The sequence below is a fragment of the Phocoena sinus genome, chromosome 21 (genome assembly GCF_008692025.1).
Source record: "Phocoena sinus isolate mPhoSin1 chromosome 21, mPhoSin1.pri, whole genome shotgun sequence".
Taxonomy (NCBI): domain Eukaryota; kingdom Metazoa; phylum Chordata; class Mammalia; order Artiodactyla; family Phocoenidae; genus Phocoena; species Phocoena sinus.
The window spans coordinates 19,706,471-19,729,468 of NC_045783.1; the positions used below are offsets into that span (position 1 = coordinate 19,706,471).

A 22,998-nucleotide genomic window follows, 5' to 3' on the forward strand; every position below is an offset into this window, starting at 1 on the left:
GGTGAAGTCCAGTAAAACAGCGAAGCAGGAGGAAAATTTTTCTCTTCCTCTCTGGCTTTTCTCTCTCTCTCTTTTATCTCCTCTGTAGGAGCCACCTCCTATTCTCTCAACTCTTTTAGCATAACCTTCAAAGGAGAACGTTCCCTTCAGACTTGATCATCTTGTTTTCCCCACTGAGAGAATACCTCGTAGCTGCAAGACATTTTTTAAGTCTATGCAGGACTTCGGGGATTTGGTTATCCTGCCACGGAAATTGATCATTGCTGAAGCTTGGGACTCACAGTGTGCTAAATTAGCTACCAGAGTAAGCCTGACCGAGGAAGGCTTTTATCGTATACTTCTGTTCAGTTTGAACACATTTGCTTGAAATTTGCCGCATGATGCTGTCCAGGGAAGCAGCTTTTTTTCTTGGGATGCAGCAATTCGCTGGTTTCTAAGCTTATTGCAGAAGAAGAAAAAATCTTAGAGTGGATTTTCCCCCGCCCCCCTTCGCGCCCCCCGCTTGATTCCACTGAGCTGTGTTGCACCGCGGTAAAGATCACCTGTCACTAAATCTTTGAGGAAGTAAAACAAAGTGAATTATAATTATTATTTATTTATTTTTATTATTTTTAACCGGCGGAGGCGGCGTGATCACGGAGAATGAGACTGAGAGATGCTGCCAGGGCTTGGAGGAGGATAAAGCTGAGTTTAGGCTGGAAACTAAAAGACTGACTGTTTTTTGGTACAACTTGCCCGGTCTCTCTTCACTTCCTTTAGTTTCGCTTCATGGACAGATCAACAAACCTGGACATTGAGGAACTCAAGGTACGTGATGTTCGGGGCTGGCGTCGTTCCTTCCTTCCTGGCCCTCGCCTGCTCTCTTGCTCTCCTGTCTGTCTTTTTTCTCTGCCTCTTCCTTGCGCTGCTGGAATAGTTGGTGGCCCCGTGGGACGGCGAGTGGGCATTTGGGGTGAAGTGTACCCGGGCGCCCCTCCTAGGCCCGAGGACGAGCATGGAGGGCGGCTTTCTGGAGTTCGGCGTGCACTCTCGGGCCAGGTCCCCCTCCCACCCCGCCCCGCTGCCTGCTCCTCCCGGCAACAGCCATCCTGTCCTCCCCTCGTCAGTTACAGCAGCACTTTGGGTTCCAGACTCGGCGCCGCGTGCCCGTTAACCTCGCCCGGGAAACGGAGGCGGCGGGCGGCACAGTCCCTGCCCGCTGTCGCCTGGTTGCCCAGCAAAGTTGCCCGAGCTGCGCGGCCACTTTGCCTCCTCTTCCCGCTCCGAGCTGCTTGTCGCCTGGCCCGACACGGGGACAGCCTCTTTCCGCTCAGAAATTCTCAGTACAGAGGCGTCTGCAGCGACGGCTCGTTATCATTCCGGCTCTTCATGAGACCCCTTTCTCCCCCGAGCACTGACACGGTCTCAGCCACAGTTGCATGGCCCTGGGCGCGAACTCGTGTGCAGTGGGGGGACCCGCTGCAATCGAAGGGACTGGAGAGGTTCCCCCGCTGGCCCGGGGGACGCGAGCGCAGCGAATGTGCCTGCCCTGAGCACCCAGCGCAGAGCGGGCCTGGGGGAGTGGGGAGGGGCCGGGGAGGCGGGAGTGGATCTGGGCTGAAAGGAGTGGGGCGGGAAGCGGTACCCAGGGAGATTCTGTGCATCCTTCCCACTGTTGGAGAAGGAGCTGTCCTGACCCGCGCGGAACCCACTCTGCCCCCACCACTCCGCTGGGTCCTCTCAAGGCACCCTCTCCCTCCCGGGTCCCCGGCTCCACAGAGAGGGGTTGGCTGACAGGCGCGTTCAGGCTGACAGTATGCCCCTCTGTCTGTGGGCACGGCTTTAAAAAAGCGATGAGCACCGCTTCAGTGCCCATTAAAAATTTTTTTTAAAAACATCAGCAAACCACAAAATCATTTAAATGTCCCGCTCACTGTAAATGAGAAAACAGGAAAGGGGGCAGTGCTTGGGAGCATCCTTTCTTTTTATTCTTCCTCTTCTTTACCCGCAGGCATTTTCTACCCTCTACTCCATTGCTTCAGGGGATTATTTGACACTAGAGATCAGTTCAGATGGACTCTGTGTTCAGGTGAGGACTTTCAGACGCATCCTCACCAACTGGGGAAACTTCACTAGCAGAGGTTTTCCCAGAAATGTCAGGAAAATGGGTTTGCCCAGTAAGAGGAAAGAGCCGGAGAAATCCCCTGTAGAGGGCAAAAGCCTCTTGTCTGCAGCCTGCTCTCTGCCCTGGCCACAGCGCATGAGCTTGCCCACCCAGGAGCCCGGTTCTCCTGGAACGTGCACCCCAAATCTCCTGGTGCTCTAAATTGCATATTAGGGAAAGGAGGCACAGAGAGAGAATTGGCCCTGCCACCCACTGTAGTTGAAGGTGGGGTGGAGGAAGATAATCAGAAGAACTAAGACACTCCTTCATTTAAGACTCGGGGTTTGTTGGAAAAAGCAAATAGGGAGGTGACATATTTGTTGCCCTAGTTAAAGTTGGGGAACAATAAGTTTTTGTGTTACGGCCAAGGTCACCATCCGTAGACCTTGGCCTGGAAAAGAGGTCTCCTATTATCCGTATACTAAGGTAGGACGCAATGCCTTTGTTTTTGAAAGGATCTCTTGCTGCCTTTTCCCAAGCATCCCAGTCTCTTGGGAGCGAGGTACATGAACAACATTTGTGATGTACATTTCGTGCAGAAGCAGAGTATCCAGATTATTTTTTTGTTAAAAATAGAATATGGTACAGAGATAAGCTTTTGCTCATGGGAAATGGAAGGGAAAAATGATTTGGGGTGATCACTTTCCCTGATATTCCATTAGTTTCCTACCAGCTTATCCCCCTCTGAACCCTGGCATCACTAAATTTTTTAAATCAGTGAAAGAGCAAACCCACGGTGGAAACTTCTGTCAGTTTAGTAGAAGATCCCAGCTTACATTCACTCAGGGCTTCTCACAGCCAGAATGTGCTAGACTCAGTAGAAACTGGAAGAGCTTGTGTGTAAGGGAACATTTGGGCAATGACCTACGGGGAAGAAATGAAGGAATGTCAGAGGCAAAGATTTGTTGAGGGTGCTGAAAAATTATGTGAGGGCCACAATGCTGTGGAAAGTCAAAACTGGCAAGAGAGGAAAGGTAGTCAAACCTTACTAGAAAACATTGAGATCCTCCAGTTTGAGAAATAAAATTTGTGTTGTCATGTTTTTGACTACACTCCTGGAACAAGGAGGCTTTAAAACACTTACACTCTGGAATATATACACTTTGCAGAAATGGGTGCACTACATGTGGAAAAACTTGTCTGGATTTCCTCTTATCAGCAGAATCCATTGGCTTGGGTTTTCTAGACCATTCCAGTTGAAGTTATTTTCTGGTGGCTTCTTGCTGAAGAGTCCCTCATGTGGAGAGAGGGGAGAAAAAAGCTGGGGATACTTATTTTTGACATTATTTGCTTTTTGGCTTTTCTTCCTGTGATCCAAGGATGCTCCAAGGATGCTCACTTTAAGACAGATTTGCATAAGTACTTTAGTTTCTGAGATGCTTTAAATACATGACAAGAAAAACAGTGTTCACTGGGATTTGATGGATAAATAAATGTACATAATACTATAAGAATTCCATTTAGCTTAGTTTTAGATCATTAAAGGAAGATTCTGCTAATTCTTCATCTATGTGCCCCACTATTTTCTCTTTATGAGATTTTTAACAAAGTATATATATATTTTTGCTATGCTGCATGTGTGGATATGGATCTTTAAAACTGCTGTTTAGTAAATAGTATTACCTTTTGCAAGTTTTTAAACTGAAGGTAAGCTTCAATAATTAAATGTTAAGCTATTGCTGTCATTATCATAAAACTAAATTTAATCTGCATATTAAAAGATTTACTGGTGGGAAACTAACATATAGTTATTTGTATAAAACTTGCTAATGAAGACAAGCATGTTTCATCTTCTCTTCTGCACACACGTGCCTGATGAAACAGATCAGTGGTGAAGGGAGAGAGTTCTCATTCAAAGAATTCTGGTCTTTCTTTTCCCTTTGATCTCTATCTGTTTCTTCCTCCAATAAATGTATAACTTTACTCTGGATTTTGCCCTGGTGTTTGTTTTCAAGAAGAAACAACATCAGACAACTCAGCATATGGGTGACTGCTTTGGAAATGTGAGTGCTAATGAATATTGATATTAAGGAAAGTACCCTCTGTCCTGGAATATCTCTGAGTTACAGAGTACTCTTAGTAGTTGATATTTAAAAGAATAACTTTAGCTTTTATTTTAGCTCTGGGGTTGCCCTCTTTTAAACTACATATCTTAGGCACTGGATCACAGAATGCCACTAATTTGTAGAGCTGGCACTTATACATTTGCTTTTTGTAGTGTTTATTTGTAAGAGATATTAGGCTGAGTAAATGGTATGTTTAAGTAACACATATGTCTTCGGCGATTCTTTTACTTAGCTTTTGAAATATGTTTTCATTCACTTGTATTTAGCAATCAAGAAATTATGCTTTCAGATGCTAAGTGTATATTTGTGGATAACGGTAATTTGCTTTGAGATCAAAAACATAAAACACATCAGGAGTATAGTACAATTTTTGCAGTATTATACCAGCTGTTATTTATTTATTTGTCAGGACTGTTCCCACTAAAGGAAATGGGATGATTAGCTAGAAGTTAAAAGTTAAAATGGAATTTTTCCATTACATGTAGAACATAAACAGTATGCTTCTGGAATATTTTCTTAATTATCAATTAAGGTACAAAATTATAAACTATATAGTTATAAACTACATAGTTAATCCTGAGGTGCATGAGACAACTTTTCAATAAATATAATTGTACTTGTTTGAGTTAATTAAATATAGTTCAGTCACTGTTGTTTAATTTCATCTCTTTCATTTAAATAAAATTCCATTTACCAAGAGCTTGAAACTTGCAAGGTAAAAGCTTCCCTGAATAATACAACTGGGTCATTAAGAAAGTACACGGGTGAGAAATGATAATCTAGCCAAAGAATGCATAGGCGTTTAAACAAGTGGTTGATTGAAAAATGCTGAGGTCTAAAACCAAGTCTCATAGTACATTCTTCTACAATTTCAATCAAATAAGAGAGTTGGCACTTAGAAGAATTCTAAAAATGTTTTTTTTTTTTTTTTTGCTTCATCAATAAACCACTCAGCCCAGGAAAGTCGGCTTACTGCAGTGTAGGAGGCTTTGTGATGAGTGTAAGTAGGTGGTATTTTTTTGTTAGTCATTCCATAGTGAAAAATAGTACTCTCCAACAAACATCATATTTTTAGCAACCTGCCTTATATATTCATTTCTTGGCTTAGAATAAGGAAACATAATTGTGAGTACTGAATTATTTGACCTCTTTCACATCTAAATGATTATAACTTTTGTCCATCCAGGTCGAGTTCCAATTCTCTTTTGATAACAGGGACCAGTCACAAAGATGGAGAAACAGTTAACCTTGATTTCTTTGTATGCAGAGTGTAGACTTGTTTCACTGAAGTTAAAGTAAACTTCAAGTAGCCCGAGGGAGACATTCATTTTTTTATATGGCTAGGAGGGATGAGGGAACACTTTTGATATAAGTGGAAAGAGAATTAAGAAAAATACCTTTGAGGGAAGTTGTGCAAATGATAATTGTAGACATATTCAGTGGGCCGCTGTCATCACTAAGCGTATATTCCAGTCTCTGTACTGGCTATTATAGTTTTGCTGATCTCCAGACTTTACCAATTGAAAATACATCAAATTTTGAAGGCCCAGTAAAAAAGAATATTTTAGGATTTATGAACTCAAAATCATAGCTACACAAGATGGCTTCATGCTGTAAGACAATAAATCAGCATGCGTCTTTGGGGGCTTGCCCTTTTATATAATATTTAGTGAGGTGTTTCTCGTACTGTATTGGAATTTCAGCTAAAATACGATTTAGCAGAGCTTACAACTTTAAGTTCTTAAGGAAAATGACCATGTACTTTTGTTCAAATCTCTGTGAAGTGTTTGAGTATATGCATTTAAATAGGTAACTGTATAAATGAATAAATGTTTTGTGTCAAAATACAGGTTTTTAAGTTTAATTGTTTAGAATGGTGCTTGATTTGTGACAAAATTCTTAGCTTCTAAATCTCTATGTGACTAAAAGTGAGCTACCTCATTTTATACAAGTACAGATTTTAACATACTAACATTTAAGTTTTTATTTTACTCTGTCTCTTCTTTTTCTTGGCAAATGTTTAGAAGCGTGAGGTAATCTTACATCCTCAGTGAAACTTTTTAGAGACTTCTAGGCCAACCACAGAATGAACAAACTTAAGGATTACCATCCCTCCAAGAGAATTACAGAGACTCCCATCCTAAAAATTAAAGACTGTGCTAGTGTCTTGAGAGTTTTTTTGATACTCCTAAATTATATTTTTGTAGATTGACTGAAAAATATTGTAAGCCCTTATCCGATCTTAGAACATTTATACTGCTTTGTTGGAATTAAATAGGTTATCTAGAGTGGTCTATGCCAAGTTGAGATTAGAAATCTTTTTTAAAAAAAGGATTTCATTATCTAGCCAGAAGAGCTTTAATTGCCATGGCAATGCCCATCAGTGAAACAGGAGCTGAAGCTTCAGCCTTAGATATTAATTGAAACAATCACTCCACACCAAAATGGAGTTCAGTGGCATTTGGAAGTCAGAAACAACCCAACGTACTAAATCTCTCACTCCAAATCTAACACCTTGTAACCTTTAAGGGGATTGATTGGCATGGTGGGAAGGGCACAGATCTTGTTGAAGGAGTACGTAGAAGACCTTGTTTAAACTCTGGCTTTGCCATCAACCAGAGGTGGCCCCTTGGGTGTATCATAGGTTTCTCAGGTGATGGTGGTATTGCAAGGTAGGAATTGGATTTGGTTCCTGGGTTTTGTTGTAATCATTTTTAGCCACAGCTAAAGAAGCTGTTCAAACAGAATTTTCTAAACAAGTGCAATATCTAATACCAATAAAAGGGGAGCAGTTCTGGTGGGGGCAGGAGAGGTTGGGGGCTCTGTCTAACTTCCCCTTTGCCCCTGCACTTGACCCCAGGACATTGCCTAGAACTGTAAAGACTGAGGAACACAAAGTAAAAACCTCAGGACCAGTTGATCTCTATCTTCCAAGTCTGCGAGTCTAGGGCTCTGAATACTTTTTTGAGAATGACATTTTTGTGCCCTCCTGGGAGAAAATCATTTTCAAATTGATAAATAAAGTTAATATGGCTTTTTTTATTCCCCAAATATAGCCTCATTTGAACATTGTAGTAAATTTGTCTGTTGAATATTATATTCTCATTTAAGGGTACCAAAATGGAGACTCAGAAAAATCAAGTAAAATGCCTAAGATCACAGGGTGAATAAAAAATGGAATAAGAACTCAAATCTATGCTCTCTATATCCAAATACTATGCTCTTATATGTAGGCTAGAATTCCAGGATGTTTGTAGAACTTTTTATGGTAGATATTTTTCACTGAATTTCTCTAATATTCTTGTTTCAAAGAAAAGTGACAGCATTTGAGCCATACTTAGAGTATTTATTCTTGTTACAGAAGAATTGTTATTTCATTTTTTTTTTACTAATATTCTCATTCCTAATCAGTTACTTTGGGTCAAATTACTGTTGGTTGATGGTTGTGGATAAAACCTAAGAGAAAGTGATAGATAAATCATGAATTCAGGCCACTGAGGAACAGTTTCATAACCTTGTTCCAGTCTTTTAAAATAAACCCTCTATATTTTGTCTAGCTCCATGAGTCTTCCTCATTATCTTGCCTCTTGAATCACTGCAAATAATTTTGATTTCGTTAGGACCATAAATTGGATCTAACCTCTAACATGGCTTTGGCATTTCAGCTTGTTGTATGTTTAGTATCAGTCTTGAAATTGAAAAAAACAATAGACCTAAATGATTATACTTACACTACAATTATTATGTATGTAGCTTTTATGATAGCCCCAAAACCTGGAAATAAATACCAGATGATTTAATCCATAATAAAACTAACGTTCTCACTGGCAATCCTTGAGACTTAATATACCAACAATCGCAAATGAAGATATACAGATAACTGAACATTATTTTGGAGGGACATTTCTTTTACATTCTTAAGGGGATCAATATTGAATAATACCATTTTTGAAGAACACTTTTCAAAGCCTTTGCAAGTCTCAACATTTAAGGGTCTAACTAGATGGTATGATTGTACAATAACACATATTTTCTGCCTAAGAACCATCATTTTCTCTAATTTCTTCCCTTTCATTGTCAGACCTAGATTTGGGCATCCTTCTAGAGAACACAGTTGTGACTGGTTAAGTGACACAACCAAGTTGATTTGAGCTTTGGCTTCTGGGTGGGAGATCAGGTTGACTTAAAATCTTAGAGTGTCGCACAAGCACACCTGCTTTGTCAGTGCCTCGGCTGAATTATTAAATTATTAAATGTTCGGCTGTAAAGCACGAACATTCTGGGTTACTCCTAAAGAATTAGAAATACAACCTTAAATCCAAGAGAGGCAAGAGCCTACCATCATCTTCTTTGCTGGAGGCATGTAATGCTTCAATATTAACCCACACATTATCATTATCTTACTTCTTTTCATATTGGTTTTTAAACTTCTGTCTTTGTTTAGAATGGCTAGAAAAAAACATATTATCTACCTGAGATAAAAGAGCCTTTGATTCTTTCTTGGGTAGAAACAACCAATTCAGCTGCCATGAGCAAGAGTGTTTTTGTGAAACATGATTTAATAAATCAATGTAATGAATGGGAAAATACTGTTATCACTGCAATTCCACAAGTTTCTATCTACTCAGAGTATTTGAGGGTTTTTAAAATCCAAGTCAGAAGGAGAAGCTAACTAATCCAAGTAAGAAATTGCTTATCTAAGACTTACTGAATTACATTCTGGGTTTCCACATCCCTCTCAATGTGAGACTCATGAGAGAGAAATACTATCTAGTCTGAGTACCAGAATTAGTTACGCTTCTAAGCAACCAGTTGGTATTCAATCTTAATCTTTTTCATCATAAAACTGATTGTGTTTTCTACTTTGCCTTAGTTGCTAAAAAGCTCAGAGGCAGCTTGTTAGAGCTTGTGACCCAGCTCTAACAAGTATACTTGTGTCTTAACCTAATTCGTAGCCTCATAATACGTTTTTCTCCCACTATTCTTAAATACTTTCATAAAGAATTAGTGGCCATAAATTTGTATATACTTAGAGATTATTAAGACTTTTGCAGAGACTCAGTTATTTTCATAATGTTTCAGTGGACATACCTCAGTATTTCTCATCTCTTCTGAGCAGCTTATACCTCTGTAGGCATTTACTTCCATTTGCCAGGGGCTACAAAGTTTTAAAAGTTTGAATGCATGCTGTGTATATCCAGTTATGCTGTGTGCATGATGTCCATTGCACAGAATAGCTGCATTACTTGTGAACCTGCTTGCCACAAAATGAAACTCACTGTACACCCAGAGACCGCTATTTAGCACTTACGGTATCAAAACTTCTACTTGTTCTAAGACATTCTGTTTTAAATCATTATTATTAGTTCTTAATGTTCTCAAATTTGGCCTTTGTGTAGAATGATCATCTACATTTCTAAATCTCTGCCTTTCTAATGCTTATGACTTTTGTCTCGTGTGGTGACATTATTTTAAGAAAAGTTAAAATAAATGAGCCCATCTGAATCAGCATATTGTTTAACTCTTTTTCAGATTCGCTTTGTAAAAAAATCAATGTTTTAATCAGTTGAATTGCTCTAGGCAGCAGAGGCAGCTGGACTTTGAGGTATTTTATCTCATCAAGTTTCTTAAAGTTCACGCTTGTGTCATGGTTCAAAGAGCAAGCAGTTCCACGAATAGTGTTGTGTCTTAATCATAGAGGTCCTCATTATTAAAGCATTCTTGGGACACATTTTAAGCATTTAGTAATTATGTATGTGAAATATACAGCTGGATTAGTTAAACACATTTTTGGCAGGTGGCGAGTACAAGTGAGGATCTTTCATTTGCGTCTGAGTCCAATTACTGTACAAACCGTATTTCATTTTGGAAATACTGCTATGTTGCTACATATATATTTATTTCACTTAGTTCCTAAATGAAGAGGAGCTCTTTGCACATAATAAAAACACAACTGACTTTAAAGCGTTTAGCATTGACAACTAGTCATTTTTTTTCAATACCTGTTTCATATGTATACACACCTGAAGGGAATTTCGGCAACCTTTGGAAAAATATGATTCAAGAATGCTAAAAATGTAACGTTATATGCAGTGATATTCTATCTCAGAAGATTAAGTAATTAATGCAATACTTTAACTTGGTTTTATAGACTTACATAATTGTCAAAATTATCTGTGATCATGCTCAGTGTATAATTTTTTGTCTTCTTTCCCTCATTTTCTGATGTTTAGTGAGACGCCCTACCCATCTTACCTTAAACTCAGTGCTCATTCAAAGTCGTAGAACTATATGTTAAGTGTATTCCAACATGCACAGTGCGATCAAAAATCTGAAGATTGAGATCTTGCTTTTTCCTTTTCTTGTTTTACGATGAATAGTATTGGAGTATGGATGAATGAAGATGACAAGAAGAAACATCAACTAAGATCTGGTAAAGTTATCAGCAGTTTAAAGCTTAATTGAAAAAGACAGAATGGCTCCAAGTAAACAGAATAAACGTGATGCTCCTCCCCCAAAAATATTTGACTTAACTGGTAATTCTCTTTCTCTTTGGTTTAAATAATCCAGTGTCTAAATTATTACATTACAAAACCTGTGATTCACTATGGTGTTAGTAGACATGACTCTTCTAGATCTTTGATATATGCATTACCCAATTCTTAGCAAGAATTTGTCTTTTTTATATTTTCAATGGGAATGCAATATATGAACTCTTCCAATTTGATCTTTCACTCTCAAAATCTTTACTTTTTACCCTAAGCTCCGAAGTTCCTATTGCCTGGGATTTTGTCCATGGTATTTTTCAGGTCCCTCTTTATACATACTTTCTAAGTGGTCTTATCTACTCATAGCTTCTATTTTTACTTGCAAGGCGATGATACGCAATAATACACATCCACCTTACACCTTTGGTGGCCCAAAGACCATATGCATCTCCTCTTCCCTAGTCTTCAACAATCTATCTAGAAATCCCTTTCTGGATATTTCACACTCACCTCAGTCTAACAAAACTTCTCCTCTGTTTGCTTAGTGTTTCACCGTTCACTTAAGCACCCCTGCTGGTGCTCTTGGGATCCTTTTCTTCTGATCCCGTTGACTCATCCCACTCATCTAATTGATCCGCAGGTCCATCATACCACAGAGTCAGAGTTCTCCCCTTTTACGCTTTTTGTTAAAACCCTAGATCAAATTCTCATCTTCTTTATTCTGAATTTTTGTTGAATGTTCTCTGTCTTATTCTGGAAATTATGCTGGTCTTTTTGCAGTGAATTCTAATGCGATGTTGCAGTTGTGGCCCTAGAGTTAGGGGTATAGTTGGAATCATGTTAAGGGATTTATACATTCTCTTTCTTATTCTTAGTAAGTCATCTCAGAGTAAGGTGGGAAAGAATGGAAACGGGCACACCAAGGCTGGGCCTGATGCTGAATAGAAAGGGATTTAGAGGTTTCTAGAAACGCAAAAAGGTACCCTCAAAAATGAAGAAAAGATGGTTTCTGGAAGCTAGACCTGATAGCAGCCACTGATTAATTATGACTAAAATGTTCAGGTTGGGAGAAGGGAGCCACAGATCATTTGTAGATAATTGTGATTCATTCTATAGTTTCTTTTTTTGTCTTGATGAAATCTTTGCATTACACTGTCCCAGAACCATGAATTATGTTTGACAATTTCCTTAGCTGATTTTCTGTATTTTTGACATTTTGATCAGATTTCTTATAGTCAAACATTTTTATATGCCTCTGGGAATTTGACAGCTCTGTCTCTGAGAGGTGGCCCAAGGACCATATGCTAACAGAGTAAGCCACCTAACTAGGCAGAGAGGCATAGAAAAAAATATGAAGAACTCTCAATAAATATAGGCCAAGGTGTTTGTATTCTGAAATGCACATCACAGCTAATGAAACTGGTTTGTTATCGACCTGTAAATCTCAGCTGTTGGTTAGATGGCTTCACAGTTATTTTATTTTTATATCCTTAGTCTTTCAGTAAAAGCTACTTAGTCATCACAGCTGTGTTCTATGGGACTTATAATATGAGCTAATAAGAGTGAGGTAACCTAGATATGCATATTTCAAAGTAGGAATGGGGAACCAATATCTCACTGAAGATGGCTGGTGATAACGATGGCTAGTGAGGGATCTCCTAAGAAAATGTAACTTATAAGAATGGGGAAGCCCAGGAAGCAAGATCTGTTCATAGTTCTTCAAAGGGAGATTATTCCTTATTAAGGAACCAGCCAGGTTTTTGACACTTTCTAACTGATCTTCCTTTGTCCAGCCTATTCGACAAGCAATCCTCATTCCACAATTCAGATTTCCCATTTAGGACAAGATAATAATATTCGGTCGCTCACCTGCTTAAAAGTCTTTGTCGATTCCCTGTTGCTTATTTTGTAGTCCATACTCCTCAACGTGATACAACATGATATAGAGATTGCTCTATGACCACTCTCCTACCTACCCTCCAACACACACACACAAACACACACACACACACACACACACACACACACACACACATTCTACAATGATGTCACCGAATAACTCACTTCTCCTTGATCATGCCAGCTCTGTTTCCTCTTTTATAATATTTTGTATTCACTTGCCTAGACGACATCTCTGCTTCTTTGCTGAAAGAACTTCTGCTTGTTGACTGGTACCTAGACCCAGGAAGAGATGGTTGTTTCTTTCTTTGTGTTTCTGCACACTTGTATATTTAACTCCACTCTACATTCTTAATTAAATTCTGTGGTAGAAAAAATGGTTGGTATGATAACCAGTCTTTTTAGGCTTGGTGAAAATTGCTTAACTGCCAGTAGAAGTTCAATATTTATAAATGTTCTGAGTTTCCTTGAAAAGAATATATATCTTTTCATTTGTTGGAGGCCAAATCCTATTAGATTAAGTTTATTATTTACATAGTTTTCACCTTCCCTAATCTTTCTATTTTGTTTGTTTAAGCTGTAATTATGAAAGAGATATATTAAAACTTCCTGTTATGATGGTATTCTTGCAGATCTCTTAGCTTTTGCCTTATATATTTGAGATTATGTTATCAGATATGTATAAGTTTAAATTGTTATATTTCTCCGGTGAGTTGAGACCATTATCATTATGTAATGACCTCTCTATTTCTGGTAATTTTATTTTTTCCTGATTTTAATATACATAGATCGCCTTTAAAGCAGTGTACTATTACACGTCTTTATTTTGGTTAGTGTTTCTGATGTGTATTTCTTTCATCCTTTTTTCAGCCTCTTTGTTGTAAGCGTAAAATGAAGGTGCTAAAATAAATAATTGCAAAGAATCTTTTCTAGTTTTGTGATAGGTAACTGCTGGTGAAAGCTAATACATTAAATCATTTATGAGCATTAATATCTTAGTGCAAACTTATTTATCAGATTTGCTAGCCGAGCAGGACTCTGGGGGCATTTTTTCATAGGATAGGATATTTTCCATGACAGAAAAGGAAGAAATTCCTCCCAGGTATTCTGTATCATATCATAACGTCTCATCTTCTCTTAGTGACAGTTTCACATTCCAAAGTAAGTTGTAAAAAATATTTTTGTTTATTTCTTTTCTTGCTATAAAGTGTATGTTCTGTGAAGTCAGTGATCTTGTTTGATCACTTCATTCTCAGTATTTAGATGGATGCCTGGCATAGAGTAAACGCTTAGAAGTTTTATTAAATGAATGAAGGAGTGAATAATTGAATGAATGAGGGGGCCTGGTATGAGGTCCTACATAATCAGAGAACAGAAAAAATACCTTGTAAGTGTAGAGAAAGGAATAGGGAAGGGAAAAGTGGAATGCTGGAAGTGGGTAATGCTAGTTGGGGAAAGTGACCTAATTTATGATATCATTTATGATTATTCCTGTGCCAGACCTGTAACATTACAGGAAAAATCTATAATAGGCTGTCTGTCTGCATCGCTGGGATGGCCTGCCCTTCTAATTTCTTGAGTCTAGCTACTTTACTATAGCTCATTGGGGCATGGCGATACATCTGAGCCAAGTGGGACCAATTAAATTCCTTCTCCATGGTATATGGGTGAAATAACTTGATTTCAACCCTATTGGATCCAATATTCACTTTTAATGGTGAATAATTTTTATAAAGCCTCCTTTAAAATTATCTCATAAAATACTTTGATAATATAACTTACTGGCAAATAATTTTTACAAAGCCCCCTTTAGAATTCTCTTATAAGTGCTTTCACAGTATAATCTACTTGCACATAATTTTGAAAATACCATGCCCTAATTGCAATATAAAAGAAAATAAAAGGAAATAAGAGGAAAGCATTATCTGATGAGGTTCTATGTATTTCAAAATGTAAATGCTAGGACACAGTGAATGCAAAAGCTACAATTTAAGATCGACAGAGATGTGTATGCCACTCAAATTCCAAGAGTGTTTTTTCCTGATGATATTTTTTTGAAGTTGTGAGGACCTCTTGGTAAATTCTGAACAAAATAAAAGACAGCAGTTCTTTCCATTTATATAGATGTTGTATTCCTGGACAGCTCATTAATTGTGTAAAAATTTACTAACTTTTATTTTTAAAATGTGTACAATGGACTAGGATTCAAGGCCCAGTTTGTACACAACTGTTCCACACATTGCTGGGATTTTAGTCTTCTCCCCCCAACCCCCAGCCCAATCACTATGACAACCAAAAATGTCTCAATACATTTTAAATATTCATTCTAGGGGGCAGTATATCCCCTGTCGGAATTTATTGGATTAGCTGATGATAGAGTGGACTTTTTTTTTGAGCATTGCTAGAATTTTTTTTTGAGTTTGGAGCAGAGAAAGGTTTATTGCAAGGCACGTTGCTAGAATTTTAAATGGCTGGAAAATAAGCTTTCAGTCAACTAAGTGCAGTGCACAGCTGTGGACTCTGCTGCTGAAAAAGAATGAAACCCAACAGAGAGGAAAGAATTCCATTCTGTCTAGAGTCCTGTTATATTTCCCTGAAAATAAATTTTGCTTTTTACTCCTCTTCTATCTCCCCTTCCTCATACACATACTAGCTTATTTTGATTTCTCTCACTTGGGATTAAAATAATCTGTTTTAATACTATCCCTCTCTTCTTAAATCCAGAGGAACTCTGGGGTTTTTCATATTGACTTCTACTTCTGAAAGCAAATAAAATTATTTCAATGTACAATAGTTTATGCAGTTTTCTAAAAGCTTATAGCCTAATTGAGTCTAAACAGTCCAGAAACTGAATGCTTAGGACCTGACTTGTCTCTGATTCTAACCAGCATTACCCAGACTATTAGAGGTGGAGGTGAGGCAGGACCCATTTGCTAGAGCCCTGTGGTTTTGATGTCTTCACTTCCTCTCTTTTCAGCCCCCCTTCGCCACTGCTGTAGATAACTGTTAGTAAGAAGGCATGCTTGCTACTATATCTATGATTCTCTACTTCATGGAACATGACCATGTAACGAGAAGTTTGGAGTAAGACTTTTATTTTTATGAACATTGGTTTATTTAAAGAGAGCTATAAAAATGACTTTTGAAATCCCAATTCCTCATATATTAATTAACTCAAAAACTTCTGGTTTTAGTATATACTTTTGACCAGTGGTCCCCAACCTTTGAGGCACCAGGGGCCGGTTTCGTGGAAGACAATTTTTCCATAGATGGGGGCGGAGGGGAGGGCATGGTTCAGGCATAACGAGAGCGACGGGGGAGCGGCAGATGCAGCCTCGCCCGCTCGCCGCTCACCTCCTGCTATGCTGGCCCGGTTCCTGACAGGCCGCGGACCGGTACTGGTTCTTTGGACTCTATTGAGAAAAGTGATTTTCTCTTAGTATTTCAGCTGCTAAGTATGTTTGTAGATGGATGTTTTCTATTTGTTCTTGAAATTATTTTAAGATTAGTATTTGTCAGTTATAAGTTTATATTACAGGTACATGCATTTCAAAGGCATCGTTAAAACCATACGTATGATCCTCATAAGAGTTATGTTAAACAAAATGAATACATTTTATTTCTTATATCTCTTTACAGCTACCATCAAATTATTTTTGTTACTATTTTTTTTTTGTTTTCTCCCCAACATCTAGAAAAGTGCATTACATATAGTAGGTGCTTAATAAATATTTGTCAAATTAATTAACCTTTAAATGAAAGTTGTTTTCTAATACTAATCTTACTGCTCTTCCTCCTCCAAATTCATTATGAGACACAAGTGAGTATGTGATTAGAAATGATCTATGTGCTCAGGACAGATTTCTCCTTAGTAAAGCACCTGGGTGAGGTTGATAATAGTCAACATTCAGGTAAATATGTCATCCACTCAGGCTACCGAGACACTTGCCCTGTTGTGTAATAAAACTATTGGGATAGGGCTTCCCTGGTGGCGCAGTGGTTGAGAGTCCGCCTGCCGATGCAGGGGACACAGGTTCATGACCTGGTCCGGGAAGATCCCACATGCCGCGGAGCGGCTGGGCCCCTGAGCCATGGCCGCTGAGCCTGCGCGTCCGGAGCCTGTGCTCTGCAACGGGAGAGACCACAACAGTGAGAGGCCCGCGTCCCGCAAGGATAAATAAATAAATAAAAACTATTGGGATAAAAGTGTCACACTTCATCCTGGGGTAAAATTCCCATCACCATCTGACAGGCATAAAAAAAAAAACACACCTTTCCCAAATGACCGATCTGTTGAATTTGGTATTCAATCTTTACCTGCGAGTACTAGGAAATAAATGATGGTATATGAAAGTAGAACCTTCAGTAGAAGCTTTGCATCGGATGCATCAGAGTTTATAGATTATATTGACTCAGCAGTGTATTTTAACACAGACAAATCAAGATTGTTAGTTTGTATTTTGTACAAATGACAGACTTCCATGTTTATGTAAAACATATCAAAACTGTTTTGGAGAAATACAAGAGAAAGTTAGGGAGAATAGTATCATGATGGCCACCCACACATGCAATCTCTGAGAGAGTTCAATCCAGAGAATGTTAAACTCTGAAGAAAAATGAATTTAAATAATAACTAATATACTATGAAGACAGCCACCCACTTAGCCAAATATCTTGTACAAAAAGTACTTAATCCATAGTTATTGAACAGAGTTTAATTTGAGTATAAAAGATCTTTACTTTCCTAATCATGGAAAATTCCTAATCATGGAGTAAATGAGTTGCAGGCTTCTCATTGAAGCAGGAATCTAATACAACCTAACAGCCTTTGAGAAGCCGATTTTAGCAGCCACTCTCTCTTTGCTCAGCTTTGGAGCCACATAGACGTGGGTTCATTTTCAGCTCTACTTGTGAGCCGTTTGAACTTGGCCAAGTTACTTAACTTCACTAAATGTCAATGTCCTCAAATAGCAAAATTGGATAAATAATTGTACCTACCCCTTATAGGTTGTAAGACTAAAATGAGATAGTTATGTGGGTACAGTCATCAGTGATTGGCACTGAGCTATCCATCTATATCTCAATTATTATTTCATTATTATGGTTAGCATGGTATTCATGAGAGCGGGCAAGCATGAGTGAAACATGATGGAGATGTAAGAAAAAATGAGTGTATTCACCTGAGAAGGGTGGCAGGTTCACCCTAGACAGAGAAGCTGATGAGCAGGCTGCCTGGGACAGTATTGCCAGCTGGCCACGTAAACATCTAGCTTTGGATGAGACTTGTATTAGTCTTTCCATGGTAGAACTAAATGAAAGTGCTTGAATTTAATAATATCAAAAGCTCTCCAAAGGTTCTTAACTGCCTAAAGGCAGCTTTTAATTTTAAACACTGAAAAAAGCCAATCAGCCTACACCTAAAAATATGCATTGGAATGTGTTTTGCATGCATTAAAACCTAATTTCACATCTCACCAAGTTTAACTACGTTTTTGCTCAACTAGTCTCAGATTCTGGGTATTTTATTTATTTATAATAGAGCACATAGGTTGTTTAAACTTACACAGGCCTGCATTAAATAGCTGTTCTGCCTATATGTATGCATGCTTTCAGCAATGTTGTTTCCTTGAGATATTTTAAAATCTAAAGGCTTTCATCAAAAACTTAAGAAAAACTATATACCATAAGTAAGTTCCCTCTCAACCCATTGGGGAAAGCAAAATCTAATAGAATAGGAAAATGAAATTTTATTAAAATGCATTCATTTTACATAATAAATGGTCTTTATTTTACATAGAATTTATTGCATGTATGTTTACCAAAGTAAAATTCAAATGACACTTTTATTCCGGTATGCAGAGCACTTCAATATGCAGAGCCTTTGTTTTGTAAATTTCATTGCTATTGCTTCACTTTGCTCAAAGACTTTATACAGGAGAATTTCATCTTTTAATTTGTATAAGTAGGCAAGCTAGTCTACTGGTGTATGCTGATATTTCAAAGCTACCAAGTGGAAAAGTGAATGCCTGCAAACTAGGAAAGAAAAAGAGAGAGAGAGAAGGCATTGCTGGTGATATTTTCTCCACATTTTTCAGTGTTGGGTTCGGGGCAAGGGGGGCAAGGACCTTGATTTTAGCCCTTCCAGGGATTGGTGTGATTTGTCATGACTGAGAGTCCAGCCTTATGGTTATGGGACTCAAGCTAACACTATCACTGAAATTTCCAAGAAGTTAGCTCAGTGAGTTCAGTTCTTATCCCAACTTTGTGGGGTTAATATGAGCTGTAATGATAGTCACTTTTTTGATCCTATTAATTTTGTAACATAACATAAGCAGGACATGATGGCTGAAAGGTAAAAAGATTCTCAGTCTTACCAAAAGATTGTCTTCAGTATGATGGTAGAATTCTTTACCCTTTGATCTTCCCGCCTGGCCAAATATCTTTCCACAACTTTCTTATAGCCTTGTATAAAAAGAAATAGTTCAAGAAAAGGTGAATTTTATTCTCTCCCAATTCTAGCGTTCTGTCTGTTAGTGACTCCATTTCTACTACAGCTGCAACTGTTATAACCATATTTTATCCTTTCACTTCTTTAAAATACGTGACATTTAGAAGATACAATTCCAGGAATCTAAAGTAACAAGATATTTTCTGTATTTTCTTTAATAGTGAGTTAATAACAGTAGTGATATCAATGTAGTCCTCTTGACAGTTTTCTGGGAATTCTGTATGGTGATACAGAACTTGTACAGGGTCTTTGACATGGCCAACTTCCTTTAGAACAATTTTGGAATAAAGTAGTACATAAAAACTTCCTTTTTCTTGAAACTGGAAATGCCTTTGCTTTCAACCTTATCCCTAGGGAAGGAATTACTGGCTCTGGGCAGATGTTACTCATAATGGGTACCAGAGTAGATGGGGCCATACAGATGTTCTGGACACTCCTGGGCGGCATTAGCTCCATTTCTTCCTAAACTACAAGGGTGCATTACAAATGGGCTCTTGAGGAAGGAAGGCTCAAACCAGGGTCAAGCATGAACTTTCAATATTCAACCATCATGAAGGAAAAGTGGCATTCTTGAGAACACTAATGACTTCTATCTTTGGATTAATATCTGTACTGCCTCATCACTATCTTACTTTGAACACAGACCCACAACATATTTATTTATTTTTTGGAAAAATGTGTTTAATCAGTTTACTATCTATAAAAGTGTGTATAATCCTTTTAATGAGTGACTGTTAGTGGTTTATTACTATTCCAGAGCTCACCAGAACTGATCAGAGATTGGCGAGGTCAGACTGCTTTAGTGGATGGTTTGGTTCAGCTTGTCTTGGTGATGCTTTGTAATTTGGACCAAGAAAACTTACACTTACTGCTCCTCTCGTGCTTAAAAAGACCCTTGGCAGCCTTCATGATAGTCTCAGATCCAGCTGACTCTAATCATCCTGAGTAACCATTAAGTGGCTAGACCAACCTTAAATATCTATAGACATCACTAGATGTCTTTAGTGATGTGGGCATCCATGGGGTGTGGGTGTGGACGTGGGCATCCATGTGCTCTAGACAGAAATCTGAAATCTAGACTTCCCCTAAAGCAAGTAAAACAGTGCCTGTAAAAATAACAAGTTCAGCAAGATTTTGGTTGTTTGTGTTATATTCAGATAATAGAATTTTCCTGAAACTTAAGTAAGTTTCTTTTTGTGGCTACCAAATGTGATGAATTTCAGGAAAAGTATTTTATAGGGAGTCTACCTATAACTATTTTTTTTAAGAAGAAAGCTTTATACAGATGCAAAGTACTCACTTATTAATCTCTTGAAGAGCAAGGATTATCTAATTGTAATTCTCATGTGTCTAGTTTAATGCCACAAGATGCTCCAATCTACTTCAGTTAACTAAGAGACTTATAAACTAATTTCTTACAGTGTTTGCATATTCAGCAACCTACATTGTCATTATTTAAAGATGAAAAGAGGGAGTTGTTTCAAGATTAAATGTTAAAAGTTGCAAACTAACATGCTCATTTAATTAAGGAATCATGCAGGTGAGTGTGTGGGAAGAATATCAGCCTTAACATTGTGTTTTATATATTGTATCTGCCACTAGTTTTCATCATAGTCTCATTATCTGAAACTTCTCATTTCTTTCTAATTGAAAGAACACCTGCTGTTCATTTCTTATTGAGTTTGCTCTTTTCATTTGCTCTTAGGAACATCTCTAAAGACCACTTACCAAATTATATCCTTAAACTTGCTTCTTCAGCGTTTGAATGGACAGCTACCTTAAAAAGAAGTTAAGTCAAAGTGTTCAAAATTTGTGTCTGAGGTTTCTTATATGTGACCTCTATAAGGACTATGCCTCTTTCAGGAAGACAAGTTATATATAATGTGAGCTCCCCCACTATTTAGGAAACTGGCCTGAGATTGCACAGGAAGAGAGGTACATGTCTAGCATGACAAAATATTCTGACAAAACCCAAGAACCAATTAGAAACTGTACAGAAGTTTTAGATTTCAAATCTAATTTTTATTAGCTAGTATACTGGATATCATATAAGTGATTATACTCACAGACACATCAAAGATGGAAAAGTCAAAATTACAACAATCAAATGAACCTCAGTGAATGTTAATTTTCAAAACATTAAATAAAAGAAGCAGTGTTGAGATTTTAGATTTTCCTGTAGAGTAAGGTAAATGTTTTAAATAATAATTATCTTTGCTAAAATGTGTGTTTTTAGACTCATATTTTGTGTATTCCTTTATGGTAAAAACAAAAAATATATAAAATTTTATCTACAATATTTTATAATTCCAAAAAACAAACAATTTTATGTTCTGGATCATTCATATTATAATGATTGTTTTTCAGTGTCACTTTTGGTGCCTAACTTTTATTATATATAAAAACAGACTTTCTTTTAGATGGCTGAGCATCAATTAGCATTTTTTATATTAGAATAAAATTATGAAAGGCTAAAGTGAATATACAAAAGTTTCTATCAGTCAATGAAATTAAACACGGGCACATTTTAAAACAAAATAGTGGTAACTTAAACAAATTAAAAACTATCTCTATTTTTTTTTTTTTTTTGTGGTACGCGGGCCTCTCACTGTTGTGGCCTCTCCCGTTGCGGAGCACAGGCTCCGGACGCGCAGGCTCAGCGGCCATGGCTCACGGGCCCAGCTGCTCCGTGGCATGTGGGATCTTCCCGGACCGGGGCACGAACCCTTGTCCCCTGCATCGGCAGGCAGACTCCCAACCACTGCGCCACCAGGGAAGCCCATCTATTCTTAAAGGTCATAGAGTACAGCTGAACACCAACAAAACACTTATAATTTTATGGTTTTAATAACCATTCATAGCCACAATGCTTAGAATTGTTCATTTTCTTTTTTCTTTTCCAGAGAAATTTTATTTATTAGGACAGGTAGAAAACATTCTCCTCCTTTTATTAAAGAGTATTCCAAATTTGGAAAAATTTGGAGTATTTTTGGAGTATTCCAAAAATAATTACAAATTTTGAGTTTACCACTTTTCTAACACATATGGCATCCTTATATTTTGTAGAACAAGAAGATCATGGGGTTCATGTCAAGCATCTTGCTTTTTTGCTATAGGAATCCTCTGAAAATTATTTATCAAATGTAAAAAGATTTCTATATATCCATGAGATTTATGAATCTATATAGGAATAACATTTAGGATTCATAACTTGTTTCACATGTAGACTGATGCTGTTTAGTAAATGGAAAGTCACTAGAGAGAATTTTAACTAATATTTTACATAATTATTATTAATACTAATAAGCCTATATTAGAAAATTATTTTTTCACAAATATAATTCTTTTTGGCTCTTCAAATGCTTTATATGTAGAAACATTGATTTTTTTCTGCAATAAATGTATGTATATTTTCTATATGATTTCCCAACAGAAAAAAAAAAGTGTGTATTTTACTTAGTGTATATCTTACTTCTGTATGATGTAACATTTAAAAAAATCAAAACCCCTAGAAGATACATCAATGTATTTAGGGGTAGAGTCACTCTTGTTGCAGTTATGTGGTTAAGACTTTATTTCCCTTAAACTAATTTATTTTAAACTTTACATGGGCTTATCTCCAATTAAGGGGAATTATTTTAAAAAGCATTTAGTTTAAATTATGCTCAGCTGATAGAATCAGTTTTCTCACTTCTTTCTTTATGTTACCCCTCAATGGTGGGAAAAAGGTACTAAATGATTTTATGCATTTAAATTGTTAATCTTACCAAATTCCATGTATTAGAATTCTGATTTTTATTATGAAGAGCACAAACATCTAGAGGCAAATATCTAATCCATGTTTCTATGCTTTTTCACTCCAATAGACCTGTGGTCAGCTATAATCTGTTGCCC

The 22,998-nt window shown here is 37.4% G+C and overlaps 1 protein-coding gene across 1 annotated transcript in view; it reads left to right on the forward strand.

Moving 5' to 3' along the window:
- Positions 1-665: 665 nt before the first annotated feature.
- Positions 666-22,998, forward strand: part of SGCZ (sarcoglycan zeta) — an 899,256-nt gene continuing 876,923 nt past the window's right edge. The window contains exon 1 of the mRNA XM_032618431.1: positions 666-807. Within this exon, the coding sequence (XP_032474322.1) occupies positions 769-807 (39 nt within the window). The 5' untranslated portion in view covers positions 666-768. The remainder of the gene's footprint in view (positions 808-22,998) is intronic.